Source organism: Tarenaya hassleriana, unplaced genomic scaffold, assembly GCF_000463585.1.
Source record: "Tarenaya hassleriana unplaced genomic scaffold, ASM46358v1 Cleome1, whole genome shotgun sequence".
Taxonomy (NCBI): Eukaryota; Viridiplantae; Streptophyta; class Magnoliopsida; order Brassicales; family Cleomaceae; genus Tarenaya; species Tarenaya hassleriana.
In genome coordinates this window covers 5,373,986-5,391,987 of record NW_010960187.1, presented here as the reverse complement: position 1 = coordinate 5,391,987, position 18,002 = coordinate 5,373,986, and the positions used below count along the sequence as shown (strand labels likewise).

At 35.9% G+C, this 18,002-nt stretch overlaps 3 protein-coding genes and 1 long non-coding RNA gene across 6 annotated transcripts in view; 2 read left to right on the top strand and 2 right to left on the bottom strand.

The window, feature by feature from the left end:
• Positions 1 to 2,247, top strand: part of LOC104812869 (DNA-directed RNA polymerase II subunit 2) — a 7,712-nt gene extending 5,465 nt beyond the window's left edge. The window contains exons 20-27 of one of the 3 annotated variants that reach the window (XM_010540266.1): positions 1 to 30; positions 290 to 359; positions 438 to 491; positions 591 to 734; positions 857 to 1,156; positions 1,249 to 1,671; positions 1,760 to 1,910; positions 2,035 to 2,247. In XM_010540266.1, coding sequence (XP_010538568.1) covers positions 1 to 30; positions 290 to 359; positions 438 to 491; positions 591 to 734; positions 857 to 1,156; positions 1,249 to 1,671; positions 1,760 to 1,873 — 1,135 coding nt within the window. In that variant the 3' untranslated portion in view covers positions 1,874 to 1,910; positions 2,035 to 2,247. Of the gene's footprint in view, positions 31 to 289; positions 360 to 437; positions 492 to 590; positions 735 to 856; positions 1,157 to 1,248; positions 1,672 to 1,759 lie in introns of all 3 variants that reach the window. The other 2 variants (XM_010540257.1, XM_019202619.1) reach the window with 2 other exon arrangements.
• A 312-nt stretch (positions 2,248 to 2,559) lies between these two features.
• Positions 2,560 to 4,927, bottom strand: LOC104812862 (monothiol glutaredoxin-S17-like). The gene is made up of 3 exons (XM_010540244.2): positions 4,581 to 4,927; positions 4,421 to 4,495; positions 2,560 to 3,984 (listed from the first exon to the last, which is right to left on the bottom strand). Exons 1-3 carry the CDS (start codon positions 4,749 to 4,751, stop codon positions 2,758 to 2,760), a joined length of 1,473 nt encoding a protein of 490 aa, XP_010538546.1. The 5' UTR covers positions 4,752 to 4,927; the 3' UTR covers positions 2,560 to 2,757.
• A 221-nt stretch (positions 4,928 to 5,148) lies between these two features.
• LOC104812854 (allantoinase-like) lies at positions 5,149 to 9,021 on the bottom strand. Its single transcript, XM_010540233.2, has 15 exons — positions 8,880 to 9,021; positions 8,629 to 8,725; positions 7,829 to 7,952; positions 7,665 to 7,738; positions 7,472 to 7,548; positions 7,342 to 7,378; positions 7,150 to 7,235; positions 6,971 to 7,030; positions 6,729 to 6,871; positions 6,507 to 6,633; positions 6,246 to 6,401; positions 6,046 to 6,156; positions 5,769 to 5,879; positions 5,586 to 5,684; positions 5,149 to 5,492 (listed from the first exon to the last, which is right to left on the bottom strand). The coding sequence occupies exons 1-15, from the start codon at positions 8,967 to 8,969 to the stop codon at positions 5,364 to 5,366; spliced, it is 1,521 nt and encodes a 506-aa protein (XP_010538535.1). The 5' UTR covers positions 8,970 to 9,021; the 3' UTR covers positions 5,149 to 5,363.
• A 7,940-nt stretch (positions 9,022 to 16,961) lies between these two features.
• Positions 16,962 to 17,968, top strand: LOC104812847. Its single transcript, XR_771637.1, has 2 exons — positions 16,962 to 17,319; positions 17,867 to 17,968. It is a non-coding gene; the product is annotated as an uncharacterized LOC104812847 (long non-coding RNA).
• Positions 17,969 to 18,002: the final 34 nt, after the last annotated feature.

The window sequence follows — 18,002 nt, the reverse complement described above, 5'->3', positions numbered from 1 at the left end:
CTTCCGATCTCTGTTCTTCCGTTCATACAGGTGAGCATGTCAACAAGCTGATTTCTTCTTTGGTACTTACACTAGTGCAGATTCTCTGTCCGAAAGTTCAGTTCTATATGATGTTCCCATCTTATGTTTATTGGTAATTAGCAAACACTATCGTGGATTGTTTGCTTGAAATGAACTCTTTTCTTTTATTCATTTTCTTTAAGTTAAAAGAAATTGAAATTTGCCTTCTCCTGGATTGTTCCTGCCAATTTTCTTTCCACTCATTCACTTCAATCTTCCCCTCTGGTAGAGATGAGGAGAAAAAGATGGGAACCCTTGTCAAAGAAGACTTTGGGCGGCCTGATAGAGCTAATACCATGGTGCGATATGATTTACTTGGGTTATGTTTGTGCTGTGCTTTTGGATGTGGGATATCATACTTAAGATTTCTGATACAGGGAATGCGGCATGGCTCTTACGATAAGTTAGATGATGATGGTCTTGCTCCTCCTGTAAGTGGATGGTTTCTTATTTGTATTTTGTTCTGTGTGATCTAACTAAGTAATTAATGTTTGATGATAAAGCATACTGCTGTGGCTCTTTTGATTTAGGGTACAAGAGTTTCGGGTGAAGATGTAATTATTGGAAAGACCACTCCGATATCTCAAGATGAGGCTCAGGGGCAGTCGTCTCGTTACACAAGACGGGATCACAGCATAAGCTTGCGTCATAGTGAAACTGGCATAGTGGATCAGGTGAATAACTCTTAGGATCTGTGCAGCTTGGTTAATATCTTCCTTTTAGGAAGGATTCGGCGTCGTACTGTAAAAAATCCTTGTTTTAGCTGGACTTCTGAAACTTCTAATCTTTTTTGTAGGTATTATTGACGACAAATGCAGATGGTTTGAGGTTTGTGAAAGTTAGGGTAAGATCTGTTAGAATTCCTCAGATTGGGGACAAGTTTAGTAGTAGACATGGACAGAAGGGAACAGTTGGCATGACCTACACTCAAGAGGATATGCCCTGGACCGCTGAAGGCATCACTCCCGACATTATCGTGAATCCACATGCCATTCCATCTCGTATGACGATCGGGCAGCTTATTGAGTGTATCATGGGCAAGGTGGCGGCCCACATGGGCAAGGAAGGAGATGCTACTCCTTTTACAGATGTCACGGTGAGTTGCATAAGTGGGTTAGACTCATAATCTGCTCTGTTCGTTTCTAGAACTGAGGAAGGGATTAATTTCAAACCATGTTGTTTCTCTAGGTGGAGAACATCAGCAGAGCTCTGCATAAATGTGGGTACCAACAGCGTGGATTTGAGAGAATGTACAATGGTCACACAGGCAGACCACTCACAGCTATGATATTCCTTGGACCAACATATTACCAGAGATTGAAGCACATGGTTGACGACAAGATCCACTCTCGTGGACGAGGTCCAGTCCAGATCCTCACGAGGCAGCCAGCGGAGGGACGATCTCGTGATGGTGGTCTCCGTTTTGGAGAAATGGAACGCGACTGTATGATTGCACATGGTGCTGCCCACTTTCTGAAGGAGAGGTTGTTTGATCAAAGTGATGCATATAGGATACATGTCTGTGAATGCTGTGGGCTCATCGCCATTGCGAATCTAAAGAAGAATTCGTTCGAATGTAGAGGTTGCAAGAACAAAACAGATATTGTTCAGGTAAAAATTATCCATCTTTTGCTCTTCTTCCAGCATAGGTAAAATTATCATGTAACACTACTGTTACTGCACATATGTGTTGTTGCAGGTGCACATTCCATATGCATGCAAGCTGCTGTTCCAGGAACTTATGTCGATGGCAATTGCGCCAAGGATGCTTACAAAAGATGTGAAATCCGCCAAAGACCATGGAAAGAAGTGAGCATGATGATACGTTTGTCCAGGCAAAACACTTCTCGGTTAGGATCCTCGTCCTTGTCTTGCCGGTGGGAGAGAAACCAGTGGCATTGCTTAACATTATGGGGTTTGGTTCCACTGCGTGAGTTCTAAGGACATTACAAAAATCAATCCTCTTTGAAGCAGTTGTCAGAGAGTGGGATATGGAGGGAAGGGAGCAAATGAAATGGCAGCAACTTCAGGATACATGCTCATCAACTTTGTAAGATCTTCCTTCTGTAATTTGTCACTTAACTCTCTTGCATTTGTTTTTTCAATGTAAAATAAGAAGAAATACTCTTTTTTTTAACGATCTTAATCAAGATGAATACGATTTAAGGTACATATTTTATCTGGATACCTGTTATTTCTATTTTGAACTTCTGTAATCAGCGAAATGTCGCGCGTGGGTGGGGCTGCGAGATCTCTTTTCCTAAATATACCATTTTTCAGAAGAATTTCCCTTCAGCCGTTGGATCTACCAAGAAAATCTACAAAAAAAACACGAAGGCGAATCCAATTCAATCCCATAATGTTCCTGTCGGGATATCAGCAATTGCGAGAATAAAAAAAAAACACTTTTTTTATGTTCTTGTGGATGTTCAGCTCAGTCTTCGGCACAAAGATGGTTGGTTTCTTTAAGCAAAAAGGGCCTCTTTTGACAGATGACGGTGATGGTCTTCCAACATGGGTCTGATATGAAACTCTTACAACTCAAGTAAAATAACATGACAAGCATTGGGAGTCTCTCTCACTCTCAGTGTCTAGCAGAACGAAAGTGCAAAGGCAAATCCATCATTCATAACTATTGGATCAAGACAAAGCACCACCAGTAACTCATCATACCAAAAAAGAAACAAAAAACCAGACTTATTCAGAAAGAGTAGATTTCAGGTCCCCACTGTTCCTCAACTCCATAATTATATCACAGCCTCCAACAAGCTCACCCTTGTAATAAACCTGAGGAAATGTCGGCCAGTTTGAGAAGCTCTTCAATCCTTGCCTCACTTCCTCGTCTTTCAAGATATCGAATGATCCAAAACTCACTCCTTCCTCTCTCAACGCATTCACGACTTTTGAGCTGAATCCACATTTGGGATAATCCGGAGTGCCCTTCATGAAAAGCATCACTTTTGCAGAGTGAATCACTGTCCTAAGCCGGTCTTCTAGGCTCTGTTCCACGAGAATCCCCTTCTCTGCTAATACCCTTTTGAGCTCACCGCTCTTTTGCATCTCCAACACAATGTCTGAACCGCCGATAAGCTCGCCCTTGACGTAGAGCTGAGGGTAACTCGACCAGTTTGAATATAGTTTTAGTCCTCGACGAGCTTCATCATCTGAAAGTATGTCAAAGCTTCCAAACTCGACCTTTTCTTGCTTGAGGATTTCAACCACTTTTCCGCTAAATCCGCACCTGGGTTGTTCTGGTTTTCCCTTCATGAACAGCATAACTGGGTTCGAATTGATCAGACCCTCGAGCCGAGATCTGAGGGCTTCACTTAAACCTGTGGTGTTTGAGCTGATCCCTCCCTTTCCAGCTTCATCCCGATTTCCTTTTGAATCAGCATTAGTCGCTGCACTGATACCATCATCTCTGAACACTTGTTCGAGTTCACCACTCTCGTGCATCGCTATCACTATGTCAGATCCACCCAGAAGCTCCCCTTTGCAGTATAGCTGAGGGTACGTTGGCCAGTTTGAGAATTTTTTCAAACCCTCACGCACCTCGTTGTCAGAAAGAATGTCGAAACTTCCAAACTGGACCTTCTCCTCTTTTAAAATGTCGACCACCTTCCTGCTAAACCCGCACCTAGGCTCTTCAGGGGAACCTTTCATGAATAACATGACAGGGTGAGAGTTGGTAAGTCGTTCCAGAGATTGTTTTAGTGTGTCGGTGAGTCCAGCCTTGGCTCGATCTTCCGCCTTCAAGGAGCCGGTGTCTTTCGCAATCTCCTTCACAGTTTCAAGAACTGTTGGCCCTGCCGCCATTCCAAGGCTTGCAGGCTCTGCAGAAGTTGAAGGACTGACAACTTTGGCAACTTTGGTGGCCAAACTGGATGGATCTGCCCCTTCCAGTGTGTCCACGCTCTTGCCATCCTTGAACAAGAGAGATGCCAAAAGTAAACAACTCAGTCAAGAAAATTTGATAACCTTCTTTACAGCAACCGACGCCACAGCCACAGAAATTCAACATTGGAGCAGACTCCAAAACATTCAAACAAGGGTTTGAAGACAATGGTGTCCAAATACAGAAAGCGGAACCAGAAGAAATAGACCAGGAATCAAAAAGTACACATTTCAAGGGTTTTATAACGCAGTTGAACTAAAAGAAGGAAGAATCTACTCGTTCTGACATGCATGATGAACACTGAGTATTGTCTTTCAACCTATAATTCCTCGTCTGTCTCAAGCCAGAATCATGTATCAAAACTCAGAACAGAGCACCCACGAAACCAACTCGATAAAACCCTAAATCATAAACCCGTCTCTTGTGAACTTCATCCAAAGAATCGGGGAAACCATGTTATGTTACCTTGAAGAGGACGAAAAAAGGAACAGCGGATACGGAATAAGCATCCGATATGTCGGGATGCTCCTCAGCCTCCACCTGAGAACAAAACCCATGACCCAGAATTTCTAAAGCAAAACCAAGACTCAATCAAATACTCGGATTTCGGAACAAGGGTACGAACCCTGAGGAAATGGACACGAGGGAAATCGGTAGCGAGATGAGAGAAGACTTGATCCATCTGCTTCGAAGCATCGCACCACGACGCCCAGAAGTGGAGGACAACCGGTGCGCCGCTTTGGCGCACGTTATCAAGCTCCGTCTTTGAAGCAACATCCTTCACAGAACCACCCATCTCAGAGAGAGAGAGAGAGAGAGAGAGAGAGAGAGAGAGGAGAAGCTTCTCTTGTGATACAACAACGCTTTTCTGCAAATCACGAGGAAGAGTAACGGGTATTGGGCATAGAAAGATTAGGGCTTTTTTTTTGGTATGGAACCCGATTCTGATTAATGATAAAGTACATGGAACTGCCAATTGCATTGCAACATATCATTCATACTTGGGTACTGTTATAATTCCCTCTGCCCATAAGATGGCTTCACTTCCGGACAAACATCACATGTATGTTCTGAATTCAGCTGCTTCAGTTTTCACAATCTTTCTCCGAGTTACATTTACAGCAGATACCTACTTCCTTTTACCTCGAACGTATTCGAGACCAAGGACCCAACAGAAGAATCATGGCATATGCTAACAAATAACAACAGAAGCTTGTCATTCTTAAACAAGAACACCATTACTGCAACTGGGTTTTGTCCTTAAGATTGATGAATGTACAAACTACAAAACAAGGTTTGCTAACTGGATAAATATCGTTCGTCTTTGTGCAGATGCCAACGATGACTGGCCTGATTGTTATTTACAATTGAAACTAAGGGGCAAAGACTATTTGCAGTTTCTTCGACTTCACTTGGCGAATATCAGAGCACCACAAGCATCAGATGCATGCTTGCCTTCTCCATAGACGAGGTTTCCTCTCACAAAAGTGGACAACACTTTGCCAGACAGCCTTCTTCCCATGTAAGCTGAGATGCTCTGCTCATTACCCACAAGAGAAATGTGTCAGTGTTACGTTTAAGACAATACAGCGAAGAAACCGCAAAGATATATGCGTGATTTCATCCATACAGGATGCTTAAAGTGGACAGGATGATCGTTGTCGAGATCAAACTCGACTTCTGGTTCCCACACAACAATATCTGCGTGTCTCCCAACCGAGATCGCTCCCTGCATCAAGATTTTGCACAAATTATACATAAGAGTGCAATGAAACTGGTAAAGATGCCAAAACCGGGGATATAGATGAGGCACCTTATAAGGTAATCTGGCGAGTTTGGATGGCTTCTCGCTCCACCAAGAGGCTAACTGCTCGAAAGTGACTCCATGCCTCCTTCCGTAAGACCACGTCACAGGAAGAACAAACTGCATTTGGACACAATATCTACTGTTATTGTTTTGGTTTTATGTTCTACTAAAGATTTCAGTTTTTTCACTCATTGACTGTTTCTGACAAAACTATGTACTCAAGTTTGTAACTTTGCAGAGAGGGGGACCGAGTAAGATAGATATATCGGTGTTGTGACCGAACCTGTAATGATGAAATGCCTCCCCATGCTTTCAAGAAGTTACCATCGCTGAGGAGTTTAAGTTCGGGTTTGGTAGGAGAATGATCAGAGCTCAACATATCGATATCTCCTTCCTGAATACCAATTCAGAGATCCGAATCAAGGGAGAGTGAAGGCTAAAAACACTGGAGAATGAACGCAATAATGTGAGACCAGACTTTACCAGAAGAGCTTCCCATAACTTCTCCCGGTTGGCTGCATCACGTATCGGAGGGGCGCATTTGAAACGTGTATCTCCCTCTGGAATCTCTTCAGATGCGAAAGCTAGATAATGTGGACATGTCTCAAAGCTTAGGCTGTCCCCTCTGCCTTTTGCTTCCTTCGACCAAATAAAAATTACAGACGAAAGTAGCAGTTTTAGAAAGAAGAATGGCTTTATCATGGAAGGAAACCGAGCAGAAGACGGCCTTAACGATCATAATACCTTTAACAAAGCCAAGGAAGAATCCGCGTCGGACAAATGTACAATATGAACATGACCACCTTCAGCAGAACCACCAATCCTCGTATTCTCTGTAACAGTTAAAAGATCTCTGATCGCTGCCTCTTCCCTAGTTATTCCAATTGAGTCATTTGTTCAGGTACACAGCTATTTCCCAAGGAATCCAAATGGAGTTCACAGGAAAGAAAGAAAGCAAAGGCTCACCATGAACTCGGCCTCGTTTTAAGGTAAGTCAGATAAGAACGAGGGTCACTGTCTGAACCATCTTCCTCGATAAGAGATTCTTGTTGGATCTCTGCATGTACGAGAAGTGGGCGTCGGTATTTTGCCAATACAGAAACTCCTTTCTGCATAAACAAACAGCACGGAAGGAGAAAGAGTCATTTGGTGATATTGCATCGTTCTTTAAATCCGGAAGACTGATCATAGCCGACCAACAAACAGACCTCTATATGACTGATGTTTGTCATTGGGAAATCATTGATTCCTGAAGGACACATAAAGGACTGTGGACAAAAGACAAGACAAGTCATGTGAGTTCCAAAGTTCTTGGAAACATAAGAAAGCACATCCGTTATGACAGAAATTGAAAAAGAAGTGTCCAAGTTATAACTCAGATATCTACCTTCAGACCAAGAACTCCGGCATCTAAGAGAGCTTCAAGAGCAGTTGAATTAAGAGCATTGTCAGGGACCAAACCTCCCCAGAAACCTGAAGGAGAGACAATTTTTTTCTTTTTGTTATCAGATCAACGTTTTTTGGGTTCTTCACGACAAAAGAAAACAGTGGAGGAGGTTTTAGTTGTAAAAATGTGTACCAACGTCCACATGTATTCTCTTTTTTGCAGCTTCAATCTGTATGATACATTGCCAGATTTCAGAAATACAAGAAAAGAACACATGGTAGGGGATGTTAAAGACTCGGAGACAGACCATGAATTCAGTTACCTTGAGTTTCAGAGTTTCAGGAGATACAGTTGACGGGACGCTGTTCAAGGGCATGTCGATCAATGTCGTGACACCGCCTTTTCGACAAGAACGATTTCAAGAAATCAGAAGAAACTCGAGAAGAAGGAACCAATTGAAGAGGACAGATCACTGAAAAGAGAGTGAAGATGGGGGAATGGATCATGGATAATACCAGCAGCAGCAGCCCTTGTTCCGGTGGGGAATCCTTCCCATTCGGATTTTCCGGGATCGTCGAGATGAGCATGCCTTTTGCAAACCAAGATTTACGGAAAGATTAGACGGTGATACAGAGACGAAGACAGGGGAAGTGAAACCAATGTACTTGCAGCTGCTTACACGTCAATGAGACCAGGCATGAGGACAGCTTCTCCATAGTCAATCACTTTGACCCGGCTCCTCCTCCTCCTCCCCCAGTCCTCTTCCTTCACCACCGACGAAATTATCCCTCCTCTCACCTCCACTGTGCTCGCCCCATTGCCGGGTTCAGAACTCGTTATGTCATGAATTCAAACTCATTTTTCTCACAATCTTCAACAGTGAACACATGCTGCTGAAGCCTAATCTTTCATCTAAAATCGTTACTCTCATTCTCGGCATGGTCAAAAATACCCGAATTTCGGATCCAAAAATCGGATACTCGTCTTGCTACGTATTAAATATCTAAAACTTGAAATTCATATTCGAGTTCGATTTTATATTTTCGGAAAAAATAACTGTTTTAACTTTTAATTATTAAAAAATTATAAATATATCTATCAATATCTAACTATTTTTTCTTTGTTTATGTTAAAAAAATCTGATTTCATGATGTATTTATTTTGGATATAAATATTTTTCAATGATTTTATAAATCATTTATATATAATATATGAATTTAAAAGTTTTAAAATATTCTTGAATAACCGAAAATTGTTTCAAGTGTATTAGAATATGGATCGGATTCTAATTTTTAAATAAATAACTTGTCGGTTTCCTCTACTCTAAAAACCTCGGATCTACTCTGTACTAATACCCATTTATCAGATTTTTGTGTTAAATAATTTATCAGTTTTTTTCTTCATGTTTTCACACATTCAAGAGAAAGCGATCGACATGATTAACATCACAGGAAGTGGTTCAGACCGTAGATTACGTACCAGCACCAGAGATGAGACCATCTGGTGTGACGATGCGTTTGCTGGAGATCCAGTAATGGTCGTGGGGAAGAAGACTGCACCCGCTCTCCAACGTCGCCTGCGACCATTACGAACCAGACATCAGACAAAAAAACAGAACCGTGGAAGGGAAGAGAATAAACAGAGACGCCATGTTTCTGCGGCGGTTAAGACGCCACGCGACAGAGAAACAGAACACGACGAAACAGGGCGAGATAGAGAAAAAACCAGACCTGGTAAGAACGCGGAGAGAAGAAGACGCAGAGAAAAGAGGCGATGAGAGCGAGAAGGGGCATGAACCTCCATTGAAGCGTCCTCTCCATCTCTCTCTCTCTCTCTCTCTCTCTCTCTCTCTGTGTGTCTGTGTGGTTTGAGAGAAGATTCGGAGAGGCAGGAGTCTTATTGGTGCAGAGGGTGGTCCCACGAGGTTGAAAAAGAGTCAGAGATTCCCCCTCGTGTTTTGGAACAATCCAGTGAAACTATACTAGTCCGAGTCGGAAACGTTTATAGCCCTTGGATCTAGGACCATGATATAGATCAACGGCTACGATGAGATTTTGAAAAAGACGTTTCACGCGCAAGTTGGAGATTCCGTCTTTAGCAGGACGATTCCGAATCCAACCAAAATTCAATTTTCCTTTTTCCATTTTTTTTTCTGCAACCGTTTTTTTCCCACTAAAAGGAAAGGACCATCCCCGAATCCTACCAAAATCAATATTAAAGTATTTTCCCATTTTGCCCCCTAAATATAAAATAAATAAATTTTTAATTGATTGATTTATCGAAATTCTCGATTCCTCCACTTCTTTTGGACCGTCATTGAATATTCCGAGGCATACCCACACCAACTCCAAACAAAAAGAAAAAAGAAAAAAAAAACAAGGAAAAGAGAAGATAGTGGATTCCGAAATGTACCATATGGTTTTCTAATTTTATAAAATAGAAAAATGTTGCTTTGGATATGGACCGTGCATTCTTTTGGACATTTTCACGGTGGATGAATGATGCGCGTCTGTTTATGAATATAATCACCCTAGATTCATGTCTATATATGATATACATGTTAGAATGTTTCTATAGTCATGGTTAGTAACATATCCACCACATTCAATATTGCCCTTCTTTTTTAAACAAGACCCATTTGATCATGTAAGATATCGTACAATCTTTAATGGATGGATTAAAGTGGTATATCCCATGATTGTGTGTATATATGGCGTTTTAATAGCATACTTATTTGGACTATTTAACTGATATATAATCCAAATGAATTGGTTGTTAAGTATTAGATCCTTTAACACTAAGATTGAAGTTCGAATCCTTTTAATATTGATACGGTGTTCGATATACTTGAGAAAAATATTATTGGAAATTTGTTAATTTCAAAGTTGAGTTCTATGCGATATTAGATACTCGAGATTCTTTATTTTCAAAGTTAAACAAAATAAAACTATACTAATATATAATTTTTTTGTATTATCTCTTAATCATGTGTTTTTATTTATTTTGATAATGTTTGGAGTGATTCAGGATGCATAATTTGTAAAGATAACTATATTTTATATTTGAATCAATGCGAGAAAAAATTTGCAAATTGATTTGAATCTTTCAAAATTTAAAAGGATGTGAATCATTTAGTTTATTTACCGAAAATAGATATCTTCAACCGTAAAACATGGGATTATATTTATCAAAATAAGAAAATATTTGAATATTGGTTGTTTTTTATTAGAATAAATAATGGTCATACTTCAAAACGGAGAATGCATCTGCCTCTAAGCTCGATCGCCATTGGATTTAGCTCTCGCAAAATAAAATTAGTATTGTAACATATTTCAAAATCCGGTCAAATTAAGTATTTAATACTTTTATTTAAGAGAATTAGACTTGAATAGTTGGAGTTTTTAGAATTCAAAACCCAAAATATTACCATTCAAATTTTTATAAAATTACTATTTTTTAAAAAATGTGTAAAGTTATCTTGGTGAAAAAAATCAATAAAAAAACAAAAATTACATTTTTTGGGTTTACGAATTTATAAAATTTTTAAAAAAAACTAAAACTAAAACAAAAAATTCAAAATAAAAACCATCCCTTACAAAATCGTAACATACAAAAACAATTCTACACCGTAAATCTTCCAACGACTCGACTCATCTTCTTCTTTATTGCTCTTCAATGGAGGAAACGGCCCAAAAGGCTTTTGGTGTATATATATTATATACTACTACTACTAATAATAATAATAATAAAATTTATTACTGTTATTATTATTATTAAGCAATATCTTAATCTTTATCGCACGATATAAACACGAGAAAATATTCGCTGCTTGGGTAGCGGTGAAAAAATGGGCCGCCCGGGCCCTTTTGTGAATGGTATAATTGAAAAGAAAAATAAAAAAGTTTTGGAATATTCTTGTTCGTAAAGTTGCTTAGCCACGATTTATGCCTTAATTGCGCACTTTGGAGTAGTGTTTAAGGCTAAATATTTTTGTCCATACATTTGTATATTTTGCAATGTTTTTTTTTCCATGGACGTCCACCGCCGTTATTTATTTCAGAATAACAGCCGTACGGCACCTATATACATTGCAGTCTCATTTAAATATTAATAAATTGTTAAGGAATCATATCATTTGTAATAAAAACAATACTATATCCCTTTTATAATAATTGTCGTTTTAACCTTTTTTACAAATTTTAAGAAACTGTTAAAAAAAATTATGTATACCGGCCCTTATTTAAAATCAAAATATAATTAATATTCATTAAATTTATTAAAATTGATTAGTTTTAAATAAAGATAAAATTGGAATTTATTTTTAAAAAAGTACCTAAAAAATCTAAAATGACAATTATTTTGAATCAATTTTTTTTCTATGACATGAAATATTATGAAACGAAAGGAGTAAAATCTATATAAAACCACTGATCTCGGGATTAAAACATCGTAACTGCGTGATTAGACCCGTAATGAAAATGCCATTTCTATAATTAATTAAGATCGAAATGGGATTTTTGCTTTTTTATTTCTTCGCACCTCAAATACCGCATGACTATGTTACAAACATAAAGAGATGACAGACCTTATGCATATTATATCTCATTATTACAGATTTTTTTGGTTGGAAATACTAATAATAATATCATCACTAGGGATATTGTAGTTGATCTCGTGGAGATAGTGTGTGTGTGTGTGTGTGTATATATATATATATATATAGAGTGATGAACAAGTGGTCATAAGATATAAATGTACATGGGGGTGTACGTTGAAAAACAAGATTTGGAACTATATGAATGATAATTTGGATATGCTATATTAGAGCATTCAAAGTACTTATCATATTAAAATACATGCGCTTGTTTTCTATCTCATAGTCTACAATAATTAATAACATACACCACGTAACTTGTTTGGAATTGGAAGAGATAAGCGATCCATTGATTATATTTTATATATATAATATTGTCCATTTGGCGTCAAAGTCTATACCCTCACCTGCCACATTTGTCTTGTAACTTCTGTTCTTATCACTTTGTTGTTATTCCACTGTTTCCGTAATATATATTCTTAATTTTTACTTCACACCGGTTTTTCACCGTATATATATATATATATATATATATATATATATATATATATTGATTCTTAAAAAAATTAGATTTAATTTTCGATGGGTTTTATATTGGATTCCAAGTGAAGATAATTTGGGTTTAGAGTCTATTTTCAGTTGAAAATATCTATTTTTAAAAAAAAATCAGTTTTCCAGGTTTTTATTATTCCATATTCTATTCGGATCCATTTCAGTATTCGATCTTCCGGTTATGTCGATTTGCAATTATTAAGCTTTTAAAAAGACTTGCTATCGAATTTTATGGTCCAATGGCTACATATTTTGCATGCAATACGCTACCACTATATATATATTTAAAACAATCGACAATATATCATTTATGTTCCAAAAAAACGTTTTACAAGTGATTTGTTTTAGAATGGATGAAGACATGCATGAATGGGACAAATACTTTGACAAAAAAAGCGATGATTTCGCTCTTTTTTGTTTGACAACTGCACATCGTTTTCGTCCACGTAAGCTCTCTGATTCGCAGATTTTATTGCAAGTTCGAACCCCAAGGCCCAAAGTGTCGGACAATGTATGTATGCATGTATATATAGGCGTGGACAATGTATAATAGTCTTCAATTTAGCCCCTTGACTTTAGCAAAATGGACAATCTTGATATAGGGATATATAATCATACATACATACATACATACATACATACATACATACATTGAATTTATATATATATATATATATATATAAATAAAAGACTTGCTATTTGTTAAGGACGTGATTAATTGATAAATTCAGATCTTTACTCGGTTGCTTATTTTGAGATTTTATTTGCGAAAATACAGCCGGAATGTGATATTGCGTTGCGTACGTACTAATCCTGCTTGTTGCTTAGGAGAACTTATAATAATTTGAATAATCAACTTGTATATTTTCTCTAAGATATGAAAATTTTAATATACAGACCAACCCAAAGAAAGCGACCCTATTTTGTTGCCAACCAAAGGATTTAGTTTACAAATGAGAAATTTAAAAAAAAAACATCCAAATATATAAATGATCAAGCATGCGCATGATAGAAAACGAAGTAAATGATAAAATATATAGTTTCCCCCCCCCCCTTTTTTTATTCTAATGTAAGAGGCAACTAGCAACCTTGACAAGTTAGAATTCGAGACACTGATAAGCCATTTATTGTATAAGATAATTCAAGGTGCTTATAAAACGACCACATGTGCCTTGTCGCATTTCGCAACACTGTAATAAATTGGGATATGCGATGAGTCGTGCGTTGATTTTGTTTCTTTTTTCGGCCGACGCCACCACGCATTATCACTTCTAGTCAAAGTCAAACTCCAACCCTCCACTTATCTTTCCTTTTTTTTTTCCCGGTTTCTTGAATTTTAAAATTACGTAGATGATATTTCGGATAGTACGTAGAAGGGTGGAAGCCATTTTTTTTTATAGAAACTTTAATAAAGATTTAAATTAAAACCATTATTGGAAAGGCCGAACTCGCGTGATTTGTATATAGATGTATGTATCTAAAGATTTGATACGGTGTTTTTGGAATATGACTTGCGGGCGTATATATCTTAAAATAAATTGAAACAGAAAGAAATCAATCGTTAATATTTTCGGTTGGGGTAAATGTTACTCCAATATTTATTTTCATGGAACAAACACAAATAAAAGGATAAGCTAATCGTGACAAATCGAAGACTATAAATTAATCTACTATTAAATAATTCTATAGTTGGTGGAATTTAATCCAGTGGCTAGCTAATCGTGACAAATTATATTGCCATTTGCCAATCAAGGGTAAGAGAACCAATAGTGTTTAATTAGTTTACTCATCACATTTTTTATGTTCGGACCAAATAGATAACATACAAAGTGATCTATAGCTGGATAAAGATGTATGAAGCGGACAATTAAGTATATATAACTAATTCACTTTTAAATTACAATTAATTTTCTTATTATTACATCGGTTAGAGTTGATAATGCCACGTCGTTTTCGGTGTTTCCATAAGTTTTTCTTCGTTGCAATTTGGCTAAAAAAAATAACACTATAAATTCAAAGCACCGGAGAATAGTGTTTGGCGACAACATCTTCAAGTTGCAACTTGGCGGCTCCAAATAATAAGACGATAATAATACCATCACAAAAGCAAGAAAGAAAATAATTAAATATAATAATTGTCAAATAAACATCGATTAGAAGTGGTTGATGTCTATATATACAAAATATTATTAAATGTTAGGTTTCAAACGGATAAATATATATATGAGACCACAAACTCGAAAATTTATTCATCACTGTATAAAAATAAATAAATGTCCATTCTAAACCATGATTTAATATTTTTTGGGTAAATAACCATGTTTTTGTCATAAAAATAATATAAGTTATATTAATTGGTGCAAGACGTTCTTTGTTTTTATTTGTTGTTGGAAACATCACGTTATATTGTTGTTATAGCACATTTGATTTCGACGGTTCGATATCTTTCAACATCGTATTTGTTTGGTTATGATCTCTCCAGATTTTAAAATTCGTATACCTAATGTGTGTGTGTGTGTGTGTGTATATATATATGTAATTAAAGAGTGTACACGTAAGGCATGCATTAAACGTACGAACTAAGTGCGTGTTGAGGACAATGAGGAGAACAGCTATAGAAGCAGCAGGATATTGGATGATGATATGGAGAAATTTAGGTTTCGGAAAGGAATATATCAAATTTTTTTAAAGAGATATTATTCAACATTTTCAATTCGGTATAATCAACTACTTTAAATTAAAAATATAGAAAAATTAAAAAATTAAAAAAAAGGAGATGCATTCAAGTTGGACTTTTAAATATATACTTCATTTCTTAAAATAAAAAATTAGTTTAAAATCAAATTAGAGCACGAAATGGGAGACGCTCAAAAGTTTGGTTAGGACAAGAAAAAAGTCACAATCACGCCAGCTGCGCACGAGTGTTGCGTGCCTGATAGAGACTCTGAATTTGTTTATTTTATTATTATTTAGAATAGCCTACATGTAATTATCAGATATAATTGTGAAAAATAAAGATAATCCTATATTGCATTTATTGATCATGTGCTTTGGTTTCTATATTGCATTGTACAATTTGTTGTTATTTTTCTAAAAAAATCAAGTTTTTTTAATATTTTATCAAATAAATTGATATCATTATATCTTTTAGGGTAAATCGCCAAAAAAAAATCATGTATTCTTAGCAGATCAAGAAAAAAACCCTGCAATTTTGTTGCTTACCAATTAAACCTTGTATTTGGTGTCATTAACCGATAAAATCCCGAACTTTTTAAATATTCACCGAAAATCTCCTGCATCTGTCAACTCAAACATAAATGACGATGTATATGTATATATATTAGTTATATATACAACATATACATATTAAAATAAAAGTAATTATAACTAACATATATACATATAATATATCTATTAAAAATAATATGTATATATATTAGTTATACATGTAACATATATATATACATATATAACTAATATGCATATTAAAATAAAAGTAATTATAACTAATATATATACAATATATATTAAAAAATAATATGTGTATATATATATTATTATAATATAATTTATAATATATATATATAGTAGATAAATATATATGTGTTTATTAGTTATAAGTAATTTTATATTTAATATATATATGTATGTGTGAATTTGTATGTATATGTATTAATTTAAATAAATTATTTAATTTAAATTTTGTTTGAAATAATGATGTGGCATAATTAAGATGATGTGACCATGAATTGGAAGACATGTCATTATCACATCATCATTTTTGTTTGTGTTGGCCGCATGAGGTTTTCGGTGAATTTTTAAAAAGTTCAGATTTTTATAGATTAATCACACCAAATATAGAGTTTAATTGATAATTGGTAAGCAAAAGAGTACCGAATTTTTTCGTTAACCTAGGAAGAGTACATGATTTTTTGGCGATTTATCTTATCTTTTATATCTCAAAAATATATTTTAAAAATCTTTACGAAATAAGGTTTTCAAAAAACAGTGAATACGCACACATGATAGGTCTTTTGTTTATATGTTTTTCGAACATTTGGTATGGTTTCTTGTTTTTGTTTTAAAATATATGTTTTTTAAAAGAGAGAGACATGAAATCCTTATTTTGATTTGTTAATTAAAATAATAAACAAGAGACATAGGAATCTTTTTTTCAGTGGGAAACAACAAAACAGTGCAATGACTTTTTTTTCTGATGTCTCCGTTGAGTTTCCTGGGATTTTCCTCCAGCAGCCCTCCACGTGTAACTGGGTCCCACATCCTTTAAACCAAATTTCAGTCTCCTCTAAAAATACATTAATAAAAAAAATAAACTTTTGCAAATAAAATAAAAATGAAAATAAGTATGGCGTTTAAAATCGTGTACACGATACACGATTTTTTTTCCTCCGACAAAACGATTGTGGACATACGTGTCAATTCTAAAATAAATATGACGATTATTTAGAATTTTATTCTTTATTTTAAGGCTGAGTTTCTTTGAGTTTTTGGATCCATTAATTCTTTATCTATTTTTTTAGATACTTAAAAGAGTAAACCCATTTCGTTATATATGGATCCAAAACACCTACACTAGTTTTATGTATTTTTTTTTGTTATAGGATTTAAACGAATGTGTTTTGTAATGGTTCTGCGAGATTTTTATTCCAAGATTATTTCTGATTTAGAATTTCTTAATTGGGGGAATATAAAATAATTTTACATGAAGCTGCTGTAAAAGATATGAAAATTTTCATGGAACGAAAATAAGCTATACAGCTAATTTCAAAGGGGGTCATAGTCATGATGGAAACGACGTTAAAAGGAAAAAAAAAATGTAAGAAGGAGACGTCAAAGAAAGGATCTCTTTCCTCTCCGAGTGCCTATAAGTAGCACAACTCACTCCGTCACAGAAATCTTGCATCAAACCAAAGTATCTTGTCGTGTTTCTCTTTTCCTTCTCTTGTCGTGTCTTGTTTTGAGTCTCTCTCTCTCTCCCCCCCTGCTTCCAGTTCCAGTTCCAGGTGTGTTCATGCTCTTCTGATAAGCCATTCTCCTTCTCCATGTTTCTCTGCAACTCCTTCTTCAGTTCTGTCAATGCCCATTACTTTTATGTTCGATCTTTTGGTAGTATCGATCGGTTCCTTAATGCATGCTTATCGCCAGCACGTTGTTGGATCAGGGAGGAGGATTGTTCGGTGATTATTTAGTGTTTAGGATTATGAAATATCTGGAAGAAAAAGAATTTGAAGATTTTGGGAGACGATTTTTTTTTTTCAATAAAAATTTGCTTGATATCAAACTCGATACAAACACACATATTTATACTACAAACATGTTTTTACCTAATTTTCTTCCACACATATTTTACACATTCTCAGCTACCACACCAAGTTTTGCCACAATTTCATCACATTTTTCTTTTACCAACCATAAAATACTTAATTGATTTTCCAAAATCTATAAGTTTAATCTTGTTTCGGTCTAGCTGTTTCAGAGCTTCGTATTTCGTTTGGACGTCGATTCAGACATTAACAGACATAAACTGGAAAAAAAAAACCTTAATTTCAGGGAACCAGAAACCACTCAAGAGGAAGTAAAAACGACGACGAAGACGGAGAAATTAACCTAGAAAGAGAAATGGCAATCATGGAACAGAAGATTAGCAAGAAGACTGAGGCATGCACTCAAGATGGAAGCGTGTAAT

Excerpts from the sequence above, each read along its gene's own strand:
- LOC104812862 (XM_010540244.2), bottom strand. The coding sequence starts at position 4,751 with ATGGGTGGTTCTGTGAAGGATGTTGCTTCAAAGACGGAGCTTGATAAC. Across the intron at positions 4,496-4,580 it reads CTCGTGTCCATTTCCTCAGG|GTGGAGGCTGAGGAGCATCC; the intron begins GTTCGTACCCTT and ends TTTTGTTCTCAG. Across the intron at positions 3,985-4,420 it reads CTTTTTTCGTCCTCTTCAAG|GATGGCAAGAGCGTGGACAC; the intron begins GTAACATAACAT and ends CTCTTGTTCAAG.
- LOC104812854 (XM_010540233.2), bottom strand. The coding sequence starts at position 8,969 with ATGGAGAGGACGCTTCAATGGAGGTTCATGCCCCTTCTCGCTCTCATC. Across the intron at positions 7,739-7,828 it reads ATGCCTGGTCTCATTGACGT|GCATGCTCATCTCGACGATC; the intron begins GTAAGCAGCTGC and ends GGTTTGCAAAAG. Across the intron at positions 5,685-5,768 it reads TCGCCAGATTACCTTATAAG|GGAGCGATCTCGGTTGGGAG; the intron begins GTGCCTCATCTA and ends ATCTTGATGCAG.